General features: G+C 40.7%; 1 protein-coding gene across 2 annotated transcripts in view; it reads right to left on the bottom strand.

Moving 5' to 3' along the window:
- Nucleotides 1-246: 246 nt before the first annotated feature.
- DAPP1 (dual adaptor of phosphotyrosine and 3-phosphoinositides 1) overlaps nucleotides 247-26,586 on the bottom strand; it is a 48,294-nt gene continuing 21,954 nt past the window's right edge. For both annotated transcript variants that reach the window (XM_072809950.1, XM_072809949.1), the window contains 7 exons: nucleotides 24,386-24,519; nucleotides 12,726-12,856; nucleotides 8,256-8,303; nucleotides 6,926-6,988; nucleotides 5,844-5,929; nucleotides 3,414-3,501; nucleotides 247-1,934 (listed from right to left, as the gene is read on the bottom strand). In XM_072809950.1, the coding sequence (XP_072666051.1) occupies nucleotides 1,866-1,934; nucleotides 3,414-3,501; nucleotides 5,844-5,929; nucleotides 6,926-6,988; nucleotides 8,256-8,303; nucleotides 12,726-12,856; nucleotides 24,386-24,519 (619 nt within the window). In that variant the 3' untranslated portion in view covers nucleotides 247-1,865. The remainder of the gene's footprint in view (nucleotides 1,935-3,413; nucleotides 3,502-5,843; nucleotides 5,930-6,925; nucleotides 6,989-8,255; nucleotides 8,304-12,725; nucleotides 12,857-24,385; nucleotides 24,520-26,586) is intronic.

Raw genomic sequence — 26,586 nt, 5'->3', positions numbered from 1 at the left:
TAGAGCTTTGTGTATCTCACATGCAGAATTTGTCTTGTTTATTTCTATCCATGATCATATATGTCTTTATTATCTTTTCCATATTTAACTAAGAACTCCCTCAGAACAGGGACTATTTCTTCAACTCCAAATTCTCGGTAGCACACAGTCTAACAGAAGTGGATTCTTCATGGTCATTTATGACAGTGATCGGTTCTATTTCTTTTTAAATTACAGATAGTAAGAATATATTTTAATAGCAAAATATTACAGGCACAACAAAATGCTCTTTTTAATAAACTTAACCAAAGAATATAAATAAACATGGCACATTTTACAAAAAGTAAGAACAATATGACCTACGCAAAGAAAAACTCTTGGTTCTACGAAAACAAAACACGCACCACACACCTCAGTGGGGATTCATTTGGGACTCCTTTGTGAAACTGACATAAAACATTTTAACTTGACATTTGCTTTATCTCATATGATACACATAACAAAATACATTAAAAACCTTGTTGAAGTATACAAAAATGTAATGTAACTTCTGAGTCCTGGGTGTCTAAGTAACAGAAGAAATGTATTGATGAAGGTATGCACTTGGACTGCAAAAGCAGTGTTAGATCATAGCTTTGCACCATACTCTTTTTAGTTTTGGGGTCTCCCTCCACTTTTATCTCTCTTCCTACCTATAAAACTTCTACTAAAAAAGCAATATTAATAAAGATAAGAGGAGGGATTCGAATCTAATTATGAATTCTGGATGCCAGCATCTTGTTCTCTTATTTCAACCCCGTGATTCTAGCTTGAAAATGTGGAGTAACACATCATCATATATTTTGAGTGGATTTAGTGTTGCTCCTTTAACTGGCAACAGAAGTTGCTCTTGAATGAGGCTCAGGGTGCTCAGTGAAATCAATGCAAGGTGATTCTTACTTCCCCTGGGCCAGTGTGGACAGCTCACCCTGGGGAAGAGATTGCCATAGCACACTCTTCTCTGCTTGAGAAGTCTCTCAATCCATGGGCAGAAGTGTTGGATGAAGTCAAATTGGTGCTACAAGTGCTCTATTATTGTTAGAGTGATAAAAATGCCAATTATTATTATTAAACTACAAGTCATCTACTATTTTATTATCTTTCCTCATTTGTTTTCTTACTCTTGAAAACATTGCCCCCCAAAATGATGAAGAGATATTTTTTTTAGGTTTTACCTTCCTTTATTATCCTACCTGATAGTCCACAGGATATTTAATTCTCACAGGTTTATCATTAGAAGGGAGGGAAGGACCCTCTAGATTTCTGAGCCTTTTATGAAGAGAAAATAAATAACTGCCAACATTTCCCATTTTAGTTTTGGAAATTGTTTCTGTATGAAGAGAAAAGACAAGCAAAAATAACGCTGCCTCCCCCCATCTTTGGTGTTTGCTATTTCCATACACTTGATGTAGAGGCAGTCAAGGTACACAGCTGTTCCCATTCTGGTTGATGGCACAACCTGGATGTCAGATGAGCTGACTGTAAGGCAGAATGGGACTCTAGGCAACTAATGTCAACCAGCTTGAGGACCACAGTGAGGGAAAACAAGATCCCTTTATCTTCTATTGGGCATTCTGAGTGAGCATGCCTGGGCTGGTGGTTCCATCCGTTTTCATCAGAACGATGATGCTTTGATATTCTCAAGAAGACGACAACATCTTGAAGGGCAAGCAGTGACCTGTGAGTCAGCAAATGTGTGTTCTGAAAAGTCCAAATCCGCATCTGCTTTTGCTTTGTTTTGAAAGAGAAATCCTTAGTCAGCTTTCCTCTGAAGCCTGCTGTGGATCACAGCATCAAGGACCATGCCACCCTGCTCCTGAGTCAGGACATCCTTGGTCAGGAAAGGTCTATTTAAAGATGAATGACCGGGATCGGATTGTGCCTTCCCCTTGGTCGAGCTGCTTTCTTATTTGAGACTGTAACAGAGCATGCACGTGCGTATTTATTATTGAGTAATTTTAAGATAACGAACTTGACATATTAAATAAGACATGGTGGTTAGTAATAACATGGTGCCACTATAAATGAATTAATAGGTGACAATTTTCAGTATGGGTTTTTTTTTTTTAAAGATTTATTTATTTATTCATGAGAGACTCAGAGAGGCAGAAAGAGAAGCAGGCTCCCCGAGAGGAGCCTGATGTGGAACTTGATCCCAGGACCTTGGGATCAGGTCCTGAACTGAAGGCAGAGGCTCAACCACTGAGCCACCAGGTGCCCCTGGTATGATTTCCTATATTTTTCTCAGGATGAATACTGTAAAGTAGTTGCTAAAACACATACAAATTGGGAATTGGCCTAATACTTATGGCGGTTCATAAAATGCAATACTACTCAATGAATCAAAATGAATACTTAACTCTAAGTTTATTGATAGGGAAAAATGTTTATAATACATTGTCAGTGGAGCACACAGGTAAAAAAACACTGAAGTATGACTAAATTTTGTTTTGAATACTTATTTGCACAGGGAGAAGTCTGAAAGTGTGTGAATTTGATATTTTTTACCTTAATTTTCCCCAAATAATGATGTCACTTGCATAATTACAAAATACAAAGAATAAAAAGCTGATTCCTATCTGAGTAAATGTTTCATGTGGCAAAGTATTTCCCCACTGAATAGCAAATACATTGGAACTATCTCAGACTGAGTGGTATATTTATTTGCATTTCAAACTGAAAAGATAACCAAAAACAAAAGTCCTAGCATCTAGAAAAGGATATGCAACAAATTTCTACATATCAGCTAATTACATAAAATATCAGGAAAAATTGTTTATATTGGAAAACATCAAGGGTTTCAAGATGGTATTTATGAAAATTTTTAGAAAGCTTTAAGGATAAGTTCTTGACTAACGACTCACTAAGTTGCAAACATAGATACAAAAAAATGTATGAGACTGGTAAATTTTTATAAGTGCTCTGTCTTCCCCCTGGCAGGGGTACATAGGCAGTAGACCAAATAAACCACATTTTGTCTTGATCTTCACAAACACGCTGAAAGCTGAGCTAAGTTCCTCTGGCAACCTTCCTCCTCTACTTAAAAGGATTTTCTACTATAGAAATATGTCAACTTTCCCCTAACTGACCTTCTGGTCCCATGGGACCTCCTCTGGGCAAGACTGGACCAGGCTGCACACTCAAAGGAAGACTAACGTACTTGAGGGCGTGAGGCTAAGGCTCTGGGGCAGAGATCCCAGTGCAACTCTTTTCTCTCTTACCCCTGTCTACATGCCTTCTGTGTCTCATGAGAATAAAAAGACTATTCCATGAGCCTGCCAGTGGACATCCCATTGATTCTTGGGGATAGTCTGACACTAGCAACAGAAATACATTTGAAATCATCAACATGTTACTTCTGAGTCCTAGGCATCCAGAGGACTTGTATAACTCACCAGTTTCCAGCGTAATATCTTGATCCACTCATCAGCTTCTACTCCTGTCTTTGCACAGAGATAAAATGTCCTGAATGGGAACACCAAGCTGATAAGATAAAAGAAACACATAAGATGCTCCAGATGGTTGCCTGAATATATCGGTTAAACAGTAATTAGAACATTCAACAGGAAAAAAAGAATCAACAAAGCTACTGGAAGAACTGGTGAATTCCAGCAAGTGGCAGAAATGTTGAGGAAGTTGTAGATTCATATTATCATCATCAACCAGATTTCTATTTTCTTTCTTTTTTTGGGGGGGGGGAGGGCAGTGGTCAGATTTCAATTTTCTAATGAGAATTGGAAAAAGAAAAAACATGACCAGGACACCCCCAGATCCTTTTGTTGCTTATGTCTTAGACTGAATACAACACTCGTATTTATAATACAATATATAATATAATAAACACTTTGTGTTTATTCAGCTGTGTTAAATGACTCAGAACCTGTGCTGTGATTCAAAGAATAAGTAAGTCATATAAGAGTTTTCTGAAGAAACTCATTTGTGTTGGCTTGATTTGATGAGAAATGATCTCTCCTCTGTGGATGTAAGCAGTTTTAACTATTCAGAACACAGGAAAAAGGATAATAAATGTCTTCAACTATTCATTTTGCCCGCTCTGTCATGAGTTAATCTCTGCTGGAAGAAGACAAACTTTCCTACTCGCATGAAAAACGTATTCTAGGAATATGGTAACTCTTCATTGACTGTCTCTTTGGCTATATAGTCAAATCTTTTGACTAATAAGGTCAGCCCTAACTTACATCCTGCCTGTATTTCCTATCCTTACAGTTGGGATGCAAAACACTAAAAATCCTTTTTCCTTCCTCTCAAGGAAAAAAAAAAAAAAAAAAAAAAAGCCTAAAAAGCCTTGAACTAAAATTCAGAAGGGTTTCTATAGCTTAAAGCCAAGCAGTATATCTTGTTTGTATCAGTAATTAATGTTGAATAGACAAGAAGTAAGTCCCTGTGCATAGAAGGTAAACCTTGATGTGAGGTCCAGGTGGGTGAGGAGCAGACAGTGGGGAGGGAGTGGTGCTACTGCGCACACACTGTATAAAACTTTCTGGAATTGTCATTGTTTGGTACTCCCTGTGAGAGACATTATTAATTGCCTATTAATGCAGATAATTTTTCCTTTCTTCTTGCTAACAGGACCCCAGGCAATAAATTATAATTAGTTGGAAGCAAATTATGATCTTACTAGTTTTCTAGCTTCCCCTGCTGCCAGCAATGGCCATGGGGCCCAGCCCTGGCCAATGAGATAGGAGGGGAAATGTGATAGAAGATTTCTGAGAAAATGTCTGCCTTTGTGATCAAAAGGGACAGACATGGCCGATACCAACCCTCCATCCTTCATGACTGACATGAAAATGTGAGGCCTAAAGCTGGAGTAGCTCTCATGGACACTAAAGTAGCAAGTGAAAAGTTAAAGGCCAAGAGAACTCTAGAGATGCTGGTGCTGATCTTGTCAAGCTAGCTGTCTGCCTCCTGATATTTTGTTATATAAGAAGTAATGCCCCCGCTGGCTCATATGGTTACTTTTAACTGAATTTTAAAAAGATACCCATTATTGGTTGATGTCACAGAATTAATGTTAATTTAGGGGGGATAATAATGGTGAGATTTTTATTCTTAAAAAGTGTGTACTAGAGTATATAGGGGTAAAGTGCCATGATATCTCCAACTTATAATTCAATTGGTTCAGGACAAAAATGAATAGTGGTAAAACTGACAGGGCAAAATGTTAATGATGCATGTAGCTGAAGGGTATATGGGCATATGAATCTTTCAACATTTGTATGTTTGAAAAACATTAAAATAAAACTTGGTGGGAAATAAGACACTTCTTTTTCAAGACATTTTGCTTTTCCCAGTTAGAAAACTGTCATGATATACTGATTTGGTTAGAACAAAACACTTTTGTGTCATCTGCCAGAAATTGTCATAATAATACAAATCATTCATTGTTGGAGGCAACAAAGTTAAAAATAAAATTGAGTAAAAAAACTCCAAAAGAACAAGATGAGAATGGCATCCTGTTACACGTATACTTAGGCAGCATACCACATAAAAAACTATAGCCACCAGACCTGCTTATTTGTTTAAGTCCCTTTAAATGAGCCATTACGTCACACTCAGCTGGAAGCACTCCTGACATATATGTCCTGTGTGTTAGTTAAATCCGTGTCCCTCAGATCAGGACATTCATACACATAAGGACATTCAGGGTTTTTTCTTTTTCTTTTTCTTTTTCTTCTTTTTCTTTTTCTTTTTCTTTTTTTTTCTTTTTCTTTTTCCTTTTCTTTTTCTTTTTTTTTTTTTTATTCCTCAGTGAAAATAATTGGCAAGAAGACTTTTGAAATCATTTTCTTTACAAAACAACTTACCAAAAACAGTTTACCCTTTCCTGTGAATAATCAAATTGTACAGCCGAACACTCTGTCAAGTCTAAGATCCGAATTGGTTCTGGTGACTTAAAAGAAAAAAAAAACAAAACAGGCTATTGTCATCACACACACACACACACACACACACAAATACATAAATTTGTTCAGCACCTATTTCCCTAAAAATCTTCCACTATGTGCACCTGTCCATTTTATTTTCACTGAGGGGGCTGATCATGGAGAAGCTTACTAAGGGGTGTCATAACCCCTGGTTTGGGGATTGGCTAGTTATGAAACTGGATGTTAGAAAAAGATTGTCTTTATCAATTTAAATTTAACAGAGATGCATTTTAAATATGGAAGGGAATCATAGTTTTCTTTCATGTTTTTAAACTTCTGTTTTCTCAGAAAATTGGGGTATGGAAAGTGAGAAGAAATAAAATAGTTTCAAATTGGCTTAATGAAATGGGCATGGGAAACGGACATTGTTTTTTGTTTGTTTGTTTGTTTGTTTGTTTGTTTGAAGTAGGCTCCATGCCCAGCGTGGAGTTCATCTTGGGGCTGGAACTCAAGACTCTGAGATAAAAACCTGAGCTGAGATCAAGAGTTGGACATTTAACCAACTGAGCCACTCAGGTGCCCCGAAATGGGGATATTTTTGATAAAGAGAGAAATTGCTGCAGAGAGAGCTAATACATGGTGACAAGAGAACAATCCCATTGCCCTAAGAGGATGCTGTGCGCTGGGAGCTAGTTGAGCCAGTTCAAAAGAGCAGTTGCTAGAACACACATCTCATCCTTGTGAAAGAACTCTGCTCGAGGCTCCTGGCTGGCTTAGTCCATGTAGCCTGCAGCTCTTGATCTTGGTTGGGGTCATGAGTTTGAGCCTCATACGGGGTGTAGAGCTAACTTAAAAAGAAAAGAAAAACTCTGCCCATATCACAAATCAAGAATTCATATTTCCAAGCATTTATTGGTGTTTCAGTTGCTCATAGGGAAAAAAATCAGAGATCTCAAAGGCAGATGTTCCTTCCATCTAGAGAGCTGATTTTTAAAGGGAAAAGGTATTATCATGTTTCTCACCATCTGGTCTTTGAAGTATTTCAGTTCATTCCTGTGCAACGTGAACCATCTTGTTTTCCAGGTCTGAGGAAAAACAAAAACAAAAACACGTAGGTTTTGGATATGGGGATGCAGTATTTGACCTGGACCATTTCCTTTAATTTGAAAAGAATCTAAAAGATTAGCTACAATAAAATATTGTTATGGCAAAGTCGTCTCTGAAGAAAAGTTTGAAAATATCTACAAAGACCAAAATGATTTCATACGTAGAGTTCATGATGAAGGCAGAGATATTGACAGATGTAAACAAATACAAAGAAATAGTCTATTGTAAATATCCAAGGTGATTTACGACAAATGTTTATTAACTCTGTGATAAGAATAGGTACCATTTTGTAAGCACCTATTATGGGCTAGATACTACCCTTGGAGATTTATATATATTACAACCTTTATACAATGCCAGATATTCTTGTTTAACAAATACACAAACTGAAGTTGAACAACCTCAAACTACATGATTTTCTAAGAGTTGTCTAAGAATTCCACAGCATTGGTAGCAGGTACTGTTGGTTCCCACCTTCTCCCTCCTAGGTACTAACAGAACCCTCATCTTCTCTTGAGTGGCAATGTGCCCAGTTAAAAGAAGTAACAGACAACTTAAAAATAAGTACGCTATAAGTATAAATACTTTCCACCCTTAGGGAGCATCCAGCCTAATAGGAACACAAGTAACAATATTTAGGTTAACGTCAAGCAGGTTAAGTGCCCTGACTCTTAAAATAGGGAGGAGTAGACATATTCTATGAAGGCCTTCTTAGCACATTAAAATGAAGTAGCGTACTTTGAAAGGCACAATTACATAAATGGAGGGACAGTTGGATGCCCCAGATTAGTAAAGTTTTAAATTGTGCTTTCTTTGGGATTTTATAACATAGTTACATTAATGCCAGTGATGTTTTTGGCCTACTTTTAGGTAAACATTTTATACAATTTTGACTTCCTTGTTAAAAAAAAAAAAAAAGAGAGAGAGAGAAATGTTCTAGAGTTAACTTGCTACTTTCATCCAGGATTGTTCCATTAAAAGGACTGTATGTTTTGGGGGCAGTGGCGGGTTGTAACAGTAACCTACTCTCACACCTTTGACATTGCCAAAGAAAAGTCAAGTGACTTTCCAGAATGTTGACTAATATTAGTGATAAAGATCAACTCTTGAAACAGGAAAATATTATAACTGGGTCAAAATAGGCAATTATGCTTTTAAAAAAAAAAAAAAAGTCAAAGCAAGAATTTAGTCTACATGACATGTTGTCTGTCTGTGGCCGGTGCTAGCAAAAACATGTCTTCTTACCTTGACCAGGCCCCCCTGTTTGGTGAGGTAACCTTCTTTGGTGCCCAGCTGAAAAAGAAAGAAACTCCAAGTGAAGCCCAGAACTATTACAACATGATTTTTGTCTTTCTATTTCGGTCCTATTTGAACATGAAACACCGGTTTGCCTTTGACCTTTAAATAATTGCCTTACATTTCTTCACCCAGACACTTGAAAATCCTCCCTGTGTTGTGAGAGACTGTTCCCAGAGTGGATCATCTGGAGGAATTCTGTAGCAACAGGTGATGGCTGGAAGACTCTCTTCTAACTTGAGAGTAATTTGCAAGCAATAAGCCACATCCCGGCGCTTGTAAACGTCAGTGTTGGGCAGTGTGTTAAGTGAAACCCAGCTGTTTATTTTTTATTTTTTAAAATATTTTATTTATTTATTCATGAGACACACAGAGAGAGATAGAGAGACACACACACACAGAGAGGCAGAGACACAGGCAGAGGGAGAAGCAGGCTCCATGCAGGGAGCCGGATGCGGGACTCGATCCCGGGTCTCCAGGATCACACCCTGGGCTGAAGGTGGCGCTAAATCGCGGAGCCACCCCGGGTGCCCAACCTAGCTGTTTAAATTGTTGTTGCAGCGGGTGTTCCCCACAAAGGTGCCTGTGCGCACCCACACACACATTGGGTCAATACATCTAGGAAACTCTGGATGAAGTAGGAGCATTTCATTACTCCCCAGAGCCTGCATTATGCCAGTATTCCTTGTGAATTTTAAGAGGGAACATGAGAAATAGCATTTCCAATATTTATTTTATCACATGATCCTCTTCCATCCCCCCCCCACCGCCCCTTTTTTTCAGAGACCATCTCTTGAGACCTCTATTCTGTGGGAAAGACTTTCAGGAATGCAGATTTATTCACATTTGCTTATCCAAAAGGGATTTGAAGTGACAATGAGTCACTTCTTAACTCACATAGCATTAATTCAAGGATAACACGTAGCTGGCACCTATAAAAGGTAAGGACTGGTGGGGAACTGTGCAAATAGAAGTATGCATAAAACAAGGATCCTAAGATGAAGAAATGTATAACTTCATAAATTGCAAAAACTGAATTCCTTGAAGGATATTTTGTTCGAGCATGACGTTACTCGATATCTGACATTAGGCAGATAACAGAACAAAGAGAAAAATGTTTCCAAAGCAAAGGGAACAGAAATTTTAGTAGGAGGGAGTCGTTAAAAAATGATGAATCCCGGGGATCCCTGGGTGGCGCAGTGGTTTGGCGCCTGCCTTTGGCCCAGGGCGCGATCCTGGAGACCCGGGATCGAATCCCACGTCGGGCTCCCGGTGCATGGAGCCTGCTTCTCCCTCTGCCTGTGTCTCTGCCTCTCTCTCTCTCTCTCTCTGTGACTATCATAAATAAATTAAAAAAAAAAATGATGAATCCCACAACAGGAAAGCTAAGGAAGCTAACATTTTAGATAGGACTTATTCTTGTGTCAGGCTTGCAAGATCTATTATCTCACTTAATCTCTACCAACACAACCAACTGGTATTTCACATCTCCCAGGTCCAAAACAAAACTGCTCATTCCCATCCCCCAGACCCACCCCTACTGCCATCTTAGCAAAGTCCTCCTGGACTACCGTGTGACTCTTTCACGTACCACATTCAACCTGTCCTAAGACTTGTCTCTTCTACCTGCACAGCACACCCTGAAGTTCACCAGTTCCTACCCCCACTCCCCAGTTTGAACTACCACCGTCTCTCTCTGGACCACTACAATCGCCCCCTAACTACTCGCCTTGCTCCAAACTTTGGCCACATTCCATTTTCCACTTTGTGGTGAGAATGAACTGTTTTAAAAAAAATTTTAAAGCTTAAATTATGTTGCTCAAAACTCTCACAATTTCTGCTTGGCACTTAGAACAACAACAAAAAAATCCTTTATCTTGTCCTCCAAGGCCTTCCATGTTGGTCAAAGGAGATAGAGCTGACATTTCGGATGGGAGTCTTCTTTTCCTGCGTAGCAGCACAGTTGGCTTCCATGGCCCCTGCCCATCATTGGGAAACAATTTTCCAGGGCCTCTCACATGTCTGTATGTCTTATCAGCAAGGTTCCAACAGCCCTTTGTTCCAGACCCACTTTTAAAGCATGTTTGTAGAGCACACAACCTTAGAAGATGGAGAGAGTGTCTTCCTCCGGAGGAAGGGGCAGATGGCCAGCGGTCTGCCATGAAGCCATGGAGCTTGGTTAGTCTGCGAGCAAGTCAAGTCTCAGGCTCTTCACAGTTTTTGACACCTGCTAATGCCAGTAATGCTCCAAAGCACTGTGAATTTCCAAACACTTAGCTGGGTGGTGAGCCCTTTGAGAACAACTCTGCCTTACAGGATCCACCCCTCCTTCCCTCCATGATCGCACCTCCTACCACATTTCCTCTCGCTCACTTCATGCCAATCATGATCTTCCTGCTAGTCTTCAAAATACCTCGATTTAGTTCTCACCTCTAGGCTCTTATACTGTTCTCTCTTCCTGCAACACTAGAACATGTTAGTAGTTTTCTGTATGTATTGATGCACAATAAGCTCGGTGGATTTGTCATTATATAGTGGGTGCAGCCAGGCTCCCCCAATTCCTCACCACTGTCTTAAAAACTCCATTATACAGACACTTCTGTGTAGAGTCATATTGAGATATTAGGGCAGGAGAATCTATCCGATACTTGGAGTAAGCAAAGAAGGGAAGCAATAAGGCTTGCAGAATTGGGTTAAAGAGGTTTATTTCCACCCAAGGATGCTACCTCTCATGCTCACACCCGCTCTACAGATTAAGTCCTGCATTTTACTGTTGATAAAGAACATGTGTAGTAGGGTATGGTCCAACTGACGCTGAGTGAGGACCTTCAGGGTAAGTGCAGTAGAGGAGAGTGTGAAGCTACATTGACAGGACAGGGGAAAGAGATGTTGAGGTGACTGGTGGCAGGGTGAGGGTTCTCCAAGGCCTTCCATGTTGTTCCGTAAAGAGGAAAGTCAGGGAAGGGACGGGTGGGTTGGCTGGAAATCAAAGAATTGATTGGGAGGTAAGTCTTGCTCTGTTCTTTGGTCTCTTTTGACTGGAGACTATTTATTGTCTTGCTTTCCTAAACCTTGCTAGTTTGATGAGTCTCCCTACAACTGTAACAAAGCTAAAATACCGCTTTTAATCAGTTTCCAGGATTTTTCTTTTTGAGTGGATGTAGCACAGAAACAAAAATGTAACATGCGCCACGAACCAGGCTAGGCTACAAAGCTACAAAGACAAGCTATGATTCTTACCCTGAGAAGTGTCAGGCCATCGGGGAAGGCAGACGCATGCCTAGGTAGTTAGCACCCCCCACCCAGCCCCCCTGGGTGATGGTTGCAGGACAAAGGCAAGCAGAGGGTGCTCCCAGCACAAAAGAGGGCCACTTTAAAGAAAGCAAGGAGGGGCTCAGGAAGGCTTTCTGAGAGACACTGGTCTCTGATGCCAGTCTTGAAGGGTGATGAGGGGATAGCTGCGGGGTGGGGGGGGGCAGTGCGGGCAGAAGGAGCGCAGAGAAATGCACTTTGTTGTGAGCCTGGGAATGGCACAGGTGAGGCTGGAGGGACCAGGTGGGCCAGAGGACAGCAGGCACCACGGAAGGTTAAGCAGGGAGGTCATGTGATCCATCTGCTTTTTAAGAAGGATCTCCGTGGTGGCAGGTAGAAGCGTGGAAAAGGTACTGCAGACAGGAGGGCCACACATTTATAACTGTCATTTGTAGCGGAGTGTCTTGGAGGGATGCCGTTTCCAGGTGTAGAGTCGGCTCTCTGCGTTTCTTCTGTGGGTTCCCTTCTTTCTGATCCGCACAAATCCTGATGCTCCTCTTACAGCAGGAGCATTTGACAAAGCAGGAAGGGAGAAGGACAGGGGAGCCCTGAGCACCGCGGGGAGGAATGTTTGCAGGGTCACAGCTCACAGGACCAGCGGAAATGGGCTCTTGAAAGGCAATGAGCGCTTGGGCTTCACTGAAACTGAACAAGGGCCCACGTTGCAAAGAAGTGCAAAGGTTTTCTGTCCGTACCTCTCCTTCAGTGAAGCAGAAAAAAAAAAAAAAATAGGAAAAAACAACATCCTCGGGTTTTATAGTCAACGTGGGAATATTTTTCTTCCGCAGACAATTGAAATGTAAATTTCTTTTTTTCTGAATATAGGGAACTTGTGGGAGAATTACAGTTTAGCCAACCATGTGAACACCAGCACCTTTCGTGCATCCTAAGTCAGGACGGGAATAGACGTGCCCTTTTCAAAGTGTTTACAGCCCCAGCACTATGGCATTGTGTTTCTTGAGGATTTACCCTGGATCAGAGGAAATGAGTCATGGGCTTCAAACTTTATGTTCCTTTCCAGGTTTTATAACCCAAGTTAGAGTTTTCATGTGAACAAGCGAATGTTTAAGAGCGTCTGAGGGCCGCGGCGGATGGAGAGCCACTTACAGAAGGTGCAGTGGGCACGAGGTCATTCTCCGTTCTTCCCGTCTGCATTGCTGTGTGAACCCGGACAGACTCATAAATGGAAGGTTCTTCCACTTTCCTCGGATAGGGGTGTTTCAGGACAATCAGAGTGCCTGGGTGAAGACAAAAGAACATGATCAGAAGAGTAGATAGACCCAGAAAGAAGGTCCCAATGCTAACAAGCAGAGACCTGGGGCTAGATTTTGGCCTCTTGTTTTTAGATCTTTTCCCGTGTTCATTTTCTTGACGTTTATCGAGTACCAACTATGTGCCAGGCACTTAGGGTGGACACTGGAGATATAAAGCATGATGAGATGATTTATGTTCTCCTAGTGCTCAGGCAAAACTAGCAACAGATGTCAATAAACAGGTAGTCATTTAAGTGGACAGGGTGATGACATCAGTGTCAGAGATGCAGATGACACATGCCAGGGACGCCCGGGGACCCGAAGACCCCTTCTATGGAACACGTTGGAAAAGCCTTCACGAAGGAGGCTACATGGGTCCAGACTTTAAGGTATAATTGGAAGTCTTCCAGGTAGCCTTTATAAAGGCCGTGAAAGTAAAACCCAACAAATGCACTGGGGTATGAGAGGATTTATTCCATGGTTTCAGAACAAACTTGTAACAAATCAGTGGATCTCAAAAAAAGCAGACTCGTTGCATTTTCCCTACTGTCTCCTACCACCTGATTAATAAAATAAGCCACATGGGAATTTGCTTTGCTCAAGTGAACATGACCTGAACCAGCTTATGTATGATTGCCTTCACTTCCTCTGGAGGAAGAGGACTGGGCAGAAAAAGGGCCAGTCTTTGGGGGCTTGGGTGAGTCCCTCCAAGGCTGAGAGCACTTCTGACTCAACACTTCTAACCATCCCCCCTCTATACTCTTCCCTTCTCCCAATCAATTAGCTGATCGGGAACCAGATAACTTACAAAAAGAGTGAGTTAAGGGTTTCTTCCCTCTTGCTATGGTTTCTTGCTTTTTATTTTACTGGAGTCTTGTAAAAGGCAGGCCTGAGATTGTACCAGACCCTGGGGGAGATATCAAGAATTCAGCAATGTATTCAACAAGTATTTATTGGGCTCTACTATGTGCCAGACACTTGTCCAGGTGATGAGGATACAACAGCAAACAAAGAAGATACAGCACCTGGTCCTCTGGTAGGGGAGCCAGAAAAAAAAAAAAAAAAAAAAGAAAAGAAAAGAAATAGAATACATCAGGTGAGAGCAGTGTTCTGGAAATCCTAATACAGCAAGATAAAGACATAAGGCAGGTGATGAGGGTGGCATTGGGGGAAGAATGATATTTCATGGGGGTGGTCAGAAAGGCTTCTTTGAAAAGGTATTTTGAAAGATTATAGATAGTGTGGACCTTGAACTGGAGTAAGAAGGACATAATAAGGACACAGAGAGATCACCTCTGCAGTTAAAAAGCACAAGATAATGATACTACGCCTAAAACAAAGCCAAACCATTCTATGGTGCTCGGCGCTCAGGTATGCATGACATACTGACTGCAAAACCACAACTGTGGCATCTGAGAGCGGACCAACATGACACCCTGCTGTCACTTGAAAAGGGGCACTGAGAAAAGCCAGGAGAGGGTCTCTGACCATGCCCCCAGACAAGAATGAGACCCTGACCTCCTCCCTCTTCTGCATCCTGTTCACAACTGTAGCATTGGGATCACAATGAAAAATGGCTTTCGCAGCTATCAGAAGCCCCTGTCCTGCCCTTGCACGTCGTCAGCGCTCTTTTGTCAATGTGATCCTTTCATGAGAACAGATCCAGTCATATCAGGACGAGGGGCCACCAGTTACAGTTTTACAGTCATAATGAAAGCAGAGACGCCTAAATCAAGAGCAGCCGTTGTACAGGCTCAGGGGCTCTGTGACACAATCATAGCGTGCCAGATGCTTGGTGAGTGTGGGGTTGGCTCCAGGGTGACCCTCCCCAGAGACTCACCCCTAGCGATGTGCCCAGCGGTCACCATGGCATGGAAAGAGCCACTACTGGTGCTCAGTACCTATTGACCCTGGGCAGTCAGTCTAGCTTCTGTTTCCTCCCCAGACACGTGAGAATAATGACTCTTTCTTCACAAGGCTGTTTGAGGCACCGAATAAAAAGTGTTTGCGAAAGGATTATGAAAATGTTAGATGTTATTATGCTTTGATATAGAGTATTTTTAAATTCGTAAATGAAAACCCAACGATTGCATCTTTGGAACATGAATTTTTAAATGTCGAGTTAAAAAAGACCCACGTGTGACATTCTGCCAAGAATAAAATGGCAGAGTCTAGAAGCCACTGACTACAGCTTGAAGACGAATGAGTGTCTCCTAAGCCCTTCCATCTGAGTGCGGGAGAGGGGACTGGGGCCCAGGGCTCCAAGCAGCTCACAGGTTAGAAAAAATATGAAATCTTAATGCTTTCTTTTCAACGATGATGCTAAATTTTCATCTGTTTCCATATGTCTAATATGAAAATATATTTCTTTAATGATACCTTAGAGATATGTGCCTGGTCAATCCTGTTTTTGTCCACAACCAGGCATACCACCTGTAGTGGTTTCTTATTGCTTCTGTAACAAGTTACTGCAGCTGTAGTGACTTAAAATAACTTGAATTTATTATCATATAGTCCTGGAGGTCAGAAGTCTGAAATGGGTCTCACTAATCTAAAAATCAAGGTATTGGCAAGGGCTGCTTTCCTTCGGGAAAGGCTCTAGGGGAGAAGCCATTCCTTGTCTTTTCTAGCTTCTAGAGGCTGCCAGCATTTCTTCCCTGGTGGCCCCATTCCTCCCTCTTCAAAGCCAGCAACAGTGCGTGTGAGGCCTGCCCACATTGCCATGTGTCTGGGGTCTCCCTCTACTGTCTCCGTCTTTCACTTATAAGGGCTTGCAATTAGAATGGGCCTGCCTGGAAAACCCAGGATAACCTCCCCATCCAAAGTCAGCTAATAGTCCTAATTCCATCTGCAAAGTTAATTCCCTCATACCAGGTAACGTAACATATTCACAGGTCCAGGAAGAGATGTGGGCATCTTTGGGGGGGCCATTATCTTGTGTACCACAGTATTAGTGCCTGGGGGGTAAGCATAGACTTGAGGGCCAGTTGTGCTATATTCTAAGGATCTCTGGGTGGGGGTGCTGCTTACAGCCACAAAACTATAACCACTTGGTATTATAAAGCCACTGTCTTTTCAACAGGTGCATTTCCCAACCCTGTGAGTCCCTTCAGGGCAGGTATGGTCCCAAATTTATCTTTGTAGCTCCATCTCCTGGTACAGATGCTGACATAATGAAGGATTGATCAGTGATTGGGTAAATGAATGCCACAGTAATTCAGGTTTAAGTCAGAGAAGAGCCTGAAAGGAACCAGCCTTGCCAGGGCCACGATGACCCTGCCCTGGGGGCAAGGACAGGACCACAACGACATGTACAGCTGTTCACATTTCCAGTGGGGGGAGGGATCAAATTCTATTTCAGAAACCTCTTCTAAAGTTTAACCAACAAAAGCTAAACTGAGGGAAATGATAATGAGTCAACAGGAAAGTAGAATTGAGTATAGATTGATTTTTACTAGTAAGACGGTGAATGAGGCTAGATTGAATGGTGGAATGAAGAAAATGCCAATCTGCTTATAAATCGATAGCTCCCATGGATAATCCTGCCTCCTAAAGATAGGTCTTCTTAGCTGACCATTCTGCCCAAGGAGAAAACAATACATAGGCTTCTTGGCATGGCTGCTGGGTTTACGATGATCTCGTCTTCTGTAGAAACTGCCCCATCCTCTACACCAGGGTAGATCCTCACAGGCCCTGGGTGTCCCCCACAAACACCTCACCCGGGTACAGTCATGGGATCCACTTCCCGGGGATCTAATTAGTTACTTCTCTGAAGAGAAGGCCCACTAACTTCAGTTTCTGAGCTACATGAAGGAGACTGTTCTTTCCTGCCTTTGACATAAAACCTGGTCTCAGGAATGCTGGGTAGAGGTACATTTTTGAGGTGATCAGAGCAGGACCAAGGGAAGCATTTCAGTTCGCTGAAAGCTTCAGAGTTGGCATGATCACAGGGCTGATTCTTTATTGTCTCTTGGTGTTCATCCCACCTTTGTATTCTGGGACGGAATAGTAATATCCTTAACTAAAAAAAATAAAATAAAATAAAATAAAATAAAATAAAATAAAATAAAATAAACCAGAAAAATCCACTTCTCTCCCTGTACTTCTCTTGACCCATTGCTTTTCAATCAAAAGAAAGTTATAGAATATAGCCACCACAGACTCGTTCTATTTCCACCCAAGGCTCAAGGTAGTGCCTTGGCTCCGTAAAGGAGGAACTTGGGGTTAGTGATATTCAGGCCAAGTTAACTCCAGGATTTGATCAGAAGGTTTGGTCAAAGCAAAAGGAGGCAGGGGCTGGTAAAGGGAGGAGAGAGGAAACTCTACCGCCACAGGTCTTGGAAACCTGGCTGCGAGTTTCACTTCAGTTTCTGAGCTACATGAAGGAGATTGCTGCTTCCTGCCTTTGACATGAAACTTTGGGTTTCAGAAGCACTCGGTGGAGGTACATTTTTGAGGTGATCAGAGAGGGACCAAGGCAGGCATTTCAGTTTGCTTTGACTGAACTGCTAACTTACAGGACACCCACTCTGTATGCAACATTGTGAGATTGCATCGAAGGACTCCCTCGCTTGTATTCCTGCAGGACCTCAGGAACACAGCAAGGACAGTCTCAAGCCTCAGGCATCGGGGTGATATCTGAAACCGAGTAGTGCAAGAGCACACAAAGCTCTTAAAAGGGAAACTTTTATTTAGAGTATTTCTTTTATGCACTAAAGCTAGTGCTTAGCTTAACCCATCAGGTTTCTCAGCTAGACTGGAAGAAGTTTGAAGGTGAGGATGATATCTGGTTCCTCACTATATTGTCAGTAGTAATAGTGTGCAGCTCACAGTTGGCCCCGGTACATATTTGCTGAATTAAATGAAAACAAGACCACATCCATCCATGTTTCGTTATTGCCCTCAGGCTCAGAAAACACACATTGCGACTGGCATATCCGTGACAGGTTCCCCTGTCCCCTCCTGCCAGTGGGAAGTGGTTTTCTAGAGAGAACGACAGGAATATTCAGGGTCTTTTCTCCTTTCTTCTTTGCAACCTGCTCTGCAGATGAACTTGAACCCATCATAAAATGGTGCTGGTGAAACTATGTTCATTTACATAGTCAGGGGCTTTAATTTTCCATTTGCAGCCTCACAGGGAGAACTACACAGAGGAATGAAAAAGCAAATGAGTCAGCCAGGTCAGAAGATTCTGTTAAAATACCCAAGTCAAGTCAGGTCATTCTTTCTGGAGCGGTCGCTTGATCTGACCTTTCATCTGAATCCACTGTGGGAACTGGCTTAAAATTTGGAGATGACATAAACATTTGATAAACACAAATTAAATCGTCCCTCACTAACACTTCATGATACACCAAGGAATGTACAACTCTTGCATATGATACGTTGGAGTGAATTACTATAAAAATGCTTCATTAAAAACAGCAATAATGATTATTTATGCCATGCTAAGAATTATTTTTATAGTCTTACATACCTAATCTCATTCAATCTTCAACAGCAAGTCATGAACTATTAAGGCATGAACTATTAGATCATCGGCTTTAATTTATAAGATGATGAAACTGAATCTCAGAGAGGTTACATAATTTGCCCAAGGGCGTCCAGCTGGTGAGCGGCAGAGCCTGGCATCGAACTGGGAGTTCATGTGTTTACTCATGATATAACATATTACTCTCAGCCGTGGTGGCCACACCATGGAAACTCTCTGTGGCCCATGAGATGTTTGGGCAGGAGAGCATACATAGAAACGAAAATCAAAGAAATGGATTCTTTAGGAGGCAGCTTGAGGAAAGGAGATGTGAGTTTTTGCCTTAACATTTCTCACCAGGCCTCAGTTTTTTCTTTTGTAGGGGAAAAATGAGATGGTCTGTGGACTCCCTTCCCATCCTAATATCCTAGAAATGTAGTTAAACACCCAGGCCCAAGGCAGGGGCAAGAATTATGAGGACGCTTAGTAACCAAAGGTGTGTCCTTTTTCCTATAAATGGACAGTGTCCATTTGAAGCACTTCCTTCCTGATGTCATTGTGTCTTTGTGCCTCATTTTCCTTTTCTTCCACCTTCCCATTCACACTTCACATAAATATGACGGGCCTACATGGGTTTTCTAGCCAGCCTTTTTCTGTTTTAAGATTTCCTCCGGTATAGTGTCTCAAATGGCAATTCATGTAAATAAAATAAGAACAGCAGTAACTACAAAGACGAAGCTCAAACTGATTAACATTCTGTAGGACAAGGGCTTTACATCACACCCCGAAAATACTGCTGCAGACCTTTTAGAAGAGCCTGGGGGATAGCCCTGCCGTGTCCTATGAACATGCTCCAGTGTCGCTGTCGTGGGGATCTTCCCACCCAAACCTACTCGAGGTCACACTGTGCCGTGGCGATGTCGTGCTGCCGTGTCACCGGTAGGCCAGTGGAAAGTCCCGGTGCTTCAGCACACGGTGGGCCTGGACTCCAGCTGTGCTCCCCTTGGCCAAATAACTCAAAATGTCTGTTTTTATTTCCTCATCCGAAAGTGGGACCACTTTCACATTATTGTGGGTGTTTCAGAAGATTCAGTAATTTGATGTATGTGAAAACATCCAATAGAATGCTCGGAGGAGAGTAAGCACCCCACAAATGGTGCTTCCCTTTCCTTCCTTGCCTGCTTTTTCCTTTTTCAAGCACACATCATTACAAGCTAAGAAAATTTCCTTTTTTGGCAAGCATACACTGAAGAAGTGATTCTTGGTTGTGGTTTGGCAAAATTCTGAGTTGTCGCCAATTATTTTCAGAAATGTCACACAACTCCCAAACTCCAATTAATTTTAACTTAATTTTAAATGCCATCTGGGTAAAAGAAGGCTGGCGTTACAAAATAAAATAATAATAACTATAGTGGTTACCGAGAGGTTGGGAATCCCCACATTAAGACAAAAAGAGAAGTGGAAATTTGACATTTAAGAAAGAACCAGATAGGATCTTCAAAACTGAGAACCAATTATTATAAAGGGTAAGCACAAACAAAGCACTTGACTTGTTATCATATGCTTTCATGCCAGGTAGGTGATTAAAGTCACCGCAAAATAATTCCTATAATAAATTATATATGACTATTTCACACACAGCATTCTAATAGAAATCAAAGGTAATGAGAAAGGTAATTTTTGTTCTAATAATATTTGGACTTTTAAGGATAAAGAAATGCTGTGAAGGATGTCTTAGGTTAGGCATCTCCACTTCAGTTCAGGTCATGATCTTAGGGTCCTGGGATTGAGCCCCGAGTTGGGCTGTGCACTCCACCCTCAGTGGGAAGTCTGCTACTCTCTCTCTCTCACTCTCTCTCTCTCTCTCTCAAATAAATAAATTAAATAAGACAAATGCTGTCTAAATTTTCAAACTTAGCTAATTACAAGAAGATACAGTAAAAATTAATAATGGACCTAAAGTATCCATGCTAATAAAGAAGTCTCAAATTTCCAAGTCTACTTAAGTTGAATTTCAAATCTATGTACAAATATGAAGGAAGTTTTACACAGCAGCTTATGATTACAAATGAAAGTCAAAATCTGAATTTAATCATTACTGAGCATACATACAACACAAAGTATCATTTCAAATGATACTTTGTATAAACTTTGGAAGTAAAAATTCATTGTCAGAACTTTGCTGGTTGCAGTGTTGCAATGCAGGCTTGGGTAATGAGATAAATGAGAAAGCAACATGAAATGATGAAATGTGGATAATTATTAGCATTTATTTTATTTTTTTTTAAGATTTTATTCATCCATTCATGAAAGACACAGAGAAAGAGAGAGAGAGAGAGAGAGAGGCAGAGACACAGGCAGAGGGAGAAGCAGGCTCCACGCAGGGAGCCTGATGTGGGATGTGGGACTTGATCCTGCGACTCCGGGATCATGCCCCAGGCCAAAGGCAGGCGTTTAACCGCTGAGCCACCTGGGGAGCCCCCATCATTTATTCTTTTACATACTGGGATGTATGATCAGGGTACGACACTGACAAAAATCCCTCTTCTCATAGGATTTACTTACTAGTGCAAAGATTTTTTTTTTTAAAGATTTTATTTATTTATTCATGAGAAACACACAGAGAGAGGCAGAGACACAGGCAGAGGGAGAAGCAGGCTCCCTCTGGGGAGCCTGATGCGGGACTGAATCCCAGGACTCCAAGATCATGACCGGAACCAAAAGCAGATGCTCAACCACTGAGCCACGCAGGTGCTTCTCAAAGATTTTTTTTTATTTTTAATTTTTTTGCAAAGATTTTTTTTAAGTCAATTTTGCAATATGTTAGAAAATAAAAGAGCCACTGAGGGAAAGTAAGGGAAAAGAGCATGACGGATGTTTTTATGATATACTTGGGAAATGATTGGGATTTGACAATCAGAAATTTCTTAAGAGTGTTTATGGGTGTTACTAAGGAGAAATTAGAGTGAACAAAAACTTTCACAGAGATTGGAAAGGTTAAATGCAGATTATAGCAAGGAAAATTATAATAATAAGACATTGAGGTTGTCGGGAGGTTTAGATCTTGCTTAGGAAATCTTCACTCTTCAGATTAGGAAACAAATATTGATAATTTAAAGAATGGAGACTAGGAATAGAATAGGAAAAAAGGTATCTTAAAATAGTATTCTTCCCTTGAGGTTAACAGTTTTACCTCTCCTGAGTACAAATATTCTCTTAGAACCCAGAGCCTAAGGGGAAGCTGGGTTTCCCTCTATGTTATATACAACTGTAAGGTGAAATGGAAGGCTATTGGCTATTTGGAGGTCCTTCCCGTTGCCCCTGGAGGCAATGCCATACCAGCCAGTGGATAAGTGTGGGGAAGTCTTTTTTAAATACATTCATTCTCCAGGCACTGCAGAGGGGGATGCTGGCATGACAGAGATTTGGGAGAAAAGGAGGGGGCTGAAATACCCAGTTCTATTCCTTTCCATTCCTAAAATCTGGAGGTAAGACTCTAGGCAGGCCTCATCCATGGTGCAGACAAATACTTCCCCTGGTATCTTTAATCAAATGAAAACTTTAAGAATTGGCACTTCATCTGATGGTAAGCAAGAAATCGTCAGCCTGCAGGTTTCCCAATCACTAGGAGTCAAAACCAGGAGCCAATACTTAAATGAATAAGAAGAGATCTATTTTTAGAAGGTGGCATCCTGGTTTCCATTCACTGTTATTCACAGGTCACAGTGCTGACTGTGGCTTCTGAAAATCTGCTGGGCTTAAGAGTCATCATGACTTCAGCACGTTATCTTGTTTCCTGAGGCCTATTACTCCCAGAGGGGCACAACTAGAACATTCATTTGTCATGGGTTTTTCCCCTTGTTCCCAGCCTCAGTGGCTTTGCCTTCATCTGGCTGTGACAGATAAGAGGAATATTTCAGAGTTAGGGAAACCTAACTGAAGGGCTGGAGTTAGTAGGCCTAGTACATACCCATAAACATCAAGAGCCTATAGCAGGGGTTCAAATAATAACACATTCTCTGATGGATAACGAATAGAACAGAGAAGATACAGCAGGGAGGATAAAAATCTTAGTTTCCTGAGTTTTACTGCAATAAATAAAGTAGCGATGGTAATGTTAATGATACAGCAAACTTTGGCTTTGGATAAACCACTATAGGAATCAGGATTATACCCTTTTTTCCCCCAATCCCTAATGGATTAATGGTACACCTTAGTTACATTAATGTCTTTACAGGGGAATTTAACGTATTTACAGGAAATTTCATTGTCCTGAATTCAATGTCAAGGAGCCTTGACTTTGGACAAGTTGTAGGTGATGCTTTTGCCTGGATATTGGACCTGTGGCAGAAAGGTTCAACCAGAAACCACTACATTCACTTTGATCTTAAAGTTTTTTGAGACGTTTGATAGGCAGAATGTATACTTTCTCCCTAACTTGGAGAAAGTTCAGAGAATGATCAAAGGAGTTAAAAATAGAGTCTAGAAGGAGAGTTTAAAAGAAGAAAGCTGACGTTGCTTGGAGGAAAAAAAAAAAAGCTAGAAGATAACCCTTATCATGGCTTTGAAGCTACACAGAGTTCCCACTCATAGTTATCCATCCAGCCATCCATTCACTCACCCAAAGTGTAATGCTCTGTAGCAGGACCTGGGGCATATGGAGAAGGACACACCCAATAGCAGATAAAACACAGTCTTTAGCTTCAAAAATCTCTCCTCAATTTCTAGTGACCAAGAAGTGAATAAAATTGAGCATAGAGTTGTAGGAAGTCTGAAATGAAGGGATTTAAGAAATTGGCATTTGCATGCCAATGACAAAGTAGCGATGGAAATAAATAATGCATGCCCACCTGCTATGTGTCTATGAGAATTACTGCTGGTTAAATGGTAAAGTAATTATCAGGGCCGATTGGAAGAATTTCCAGCAGAAAAAAAAAATATAGCTTCAATTTTGTAGTTTGGAATATTCTATCATAAGCCTTGTGTGGTCAGTATAAAGTAAGGCAACTATTTTGTGGTTTCCCCTGTGCTTTTCATCTATACTTGATACTGTGTGATTCATATCAGGTTCTATCCAGGCCACAGAAACAGCAGAAAAGGAAAAACCAGTGGTGGCATCTTTCCCTACCACAGTGAAAGTAACAGAAAGCCCACTGGTCATGTTTACCAAGAAAATGAGTGTGTACAAATTCACAGTAAAACAGTTGTGCTGTTAAGTCTTGAGTTCCTCTTCTACCTCAAGTTCTGGAAGTGCCCAATTTTTGATTAATTGAGAGTTATCTTCATTTAGGTAGCATAAAATTGTGATCTGTATCACAAATATTGGGGTGATCTTTTGCTTACTTTATTGAACTGGTACAGAAAAACAAGTTAGATAATTTAAATACCAGGGTAGTGTTTTTTTTTTTTTTTAATTTGAATATTCTAGTTTGACATTAACCACTCAAACAGGGAAATTCAAATTTTCCTGTCCATATTTAAGTCCAGTGTAAAAACTTACAAAAACCAGGACAAGAGAAAGAGAATTTTATGGTGAAATAAAGGTCTTGCTCGAGAGCACGGCTGACTTCTAATCAGTATTTTCAAAATTCTGGAATCTTTGTGGAAACTTAAGTAAAAAAATGCCCAAAATTATCTTTTATGGCCTCCCAATATGCAAACTGCCCATACCTAAAATTATGAGGTATCAGAAAGTTGTTCTAGCCTTTCTTCTTTCTTTGTTTATTGCATTATAATTATAAAATAGACTATTTTTTTAAAATTGTGTATTTTTAATCAATCTGTTAAATAACACATTCTAAGAAAACTATCTACTTGATACAGATCACATTATTTTCTCCTTAAGATAATATATATATGATGTAATTTATTTATTAATGTAACATATGGCATGGTAATTGGAAAAAAATTTCTAAACATATCTAATTGGGTAGCATATGCACATACTCAACAGAAGTGACAGCTACTTAATGAAATCTTCCCTATCCCTCCTCCATCCTGAAACAATGTCTCATAGGTCAAATATCTATCTGTTCATTGCTTACCTGTCTCACTTCCAATCAAAGGCTGATTTGCAAAATGCTTGACAAAATCCTTCAAAGATGAGAATTCATTAAAGCCAAATTTAAATGAATATCCAGTATATTCAACATGAAAGTGTTTGACAGAGTCTTTGGCTCTGAAAGGGAAAAAGAAATGCTTAAGGTTATTCAACAAATGCATATCTTTTTTTGAAGGGAAATACAACCTTAGATATTAGCGTCACTATTAAACTTTTCTAAAAATGAGAATTACGACACCATTATTGAAACCACTGGCATTTTTAAAGCACTAGTGTTTTTGGCAAAGCTCTTCTCAATTTTTCATTGCAATGGAAAACAAGAGATGATTCTCCCTGTATGTTCTCTGACTTACCGAGAGGGTCCTTGAACAGTAACTCCTTTCAGGGGCATGGGTTTAAGGCCGGCAGAGAATAGGGATGATAGAAAAGGCAGGTAGCACCCTCCCCAAGTTGTCCTGTTTGTGGCGCTTACTTGTTTGAGAGTCAGTCTGAATTCTGCTTCTGTCACTTAATTAGTTGTGTGAGCCCAGCCCTTTTCTTGCCATGCTGGTTCAATGGCCTATTGAATAAAATATCTAATCTCCTACAATGTCATTTTCCATCTCATTTTTGGAATGAGGCAGAGCCTTAAATAAATTATAAATTATAGATATATATATAATTATATATAAACATATATAAATATATAAATTATAGATATTATTTATCTACAGATGCAAATAAATATATACTATTTGACTCCCACTCTTCCTCTCCTCTCTACGAATGGCCTGCTCCAACTTTAGCACACATCTGAAATCAGAATCACCCAGAGGGCTTGTTAAAACCCAGATTTCTAGTTCCTACCTCCTAAATTCCTGATTCAGTACTTCCAAGGTATGGGGTCTGGGAATTTGCTCTCCTAACCTATTCTCAGGGAATGCTGCTGGTCTAGGGACCACACTCTGAGAACAGCTGCTCTCATCCAAGTGGACCCATAATTCTCCTAGAAGTTTCTCCTGTTGTCCCTTAGCATTCTTAGTTCCCTTCACCTGCAACATCATCCTCTTTGTTTCTGATCAAGTGTCAGTTCAAATATTACCTACTCTACCAGTTACTGCATGATACTTCCATCTTGAGTTATTTGCTTTGCTCTCCTCAACCATCCAAACACTTACCTTCTTTCTTTACCATTGGTTACTGCACTCTGACTTGTAGTGAGCAACCTGTATAGTGTCCCACTGCTGCTGAGGCCATACATCCTTAGGGCAAAGTCTGAATCCTCTACAACACTTACCAAAGCGGTTGGCATACAATGGAAGCTCTCAAATATTTATTATTAAGGGAGTCAACAAATGAATGAGTAAAATAAGCCATACCACCTAATTGTAAGAAGCTTCTGATCTAATTGTTCAGATGAAACATATATAGGTGAAAAGTTAATATTCTTTGATCCAATAATTCCACAGGTTTGTTTGCGATTTTGGGGAGATCTATGCATTTAAAGGATGTGCAGCCTAACCACTTGATGAAATTTTGACCTTTGCTATTGATTAAAGAAAGCACCATTCCTGCTTCCACCCAAGCAGAATTTTATGTCTGATTAATAATTTTACCAAAAATGTTATTTAGAAAAAGTTTAAGCAAAACAGAGTAACATGAAAAAATGTTAATGAATGTGTGTGTGTTTTCTCTATGACCCTCTTATTTACCCCATCACACTCTTATCGATTTCTGCCACTAGCCTTAGAGCAAGCCTATCGACTTGCACTGCTCCCAGGAATGGAAGGGGTGGCAAGCAGCAATCTAACATGTCCTCAATTCTCAGTCCCTGGACTACATACACTTTTTCCCATTTATTCTATAAAATGCTAGTGTAGATGCTGCTATGAAGGGATTTTGCAGATAATTAAAGCCCCAAATTAGCTGACCTTACAATAAGGGAGATTATCTGGGGGTGGGCCCAACCTAATCACATAAGAGTGTTGGTAAAAGCAAATTTTTCTTTCTGGCTAGTCACAGGAGATATCAGAGAGACATCAGAGAGACATGCTTTAGTTGGCCTAGAAGGAAGCAAACAATCCATGCGGTGAACTGCCTGTGGGAGCCACTTGGCAGGGAACTGTGGGTGGATTCCAGAAGCTGACCCTGGTCCCTGGTCCATAGCTAGATGGAAAACAGGGAGCTCAGTCCCTAGCAGCAAGG

This window comes from Canis lupus, chromosome 33 (assembly GCF_048164855.1).
Source record: "Canis lupus baileyi chromosome 33, mCanLup2.hap1, whole genome shotgun sequence".
Classification (NCBI taxonomy): domain Eukaryota; kingdom Metazoa; phylum Chordata; class Mammalia; order Carnivora; family Canidae; genus Canis; species Canis lupus.
Note: the sequence above shows the minus strand (reverse complement) of the source record. Positions and strands in the feature narration are given on the sequence as shown.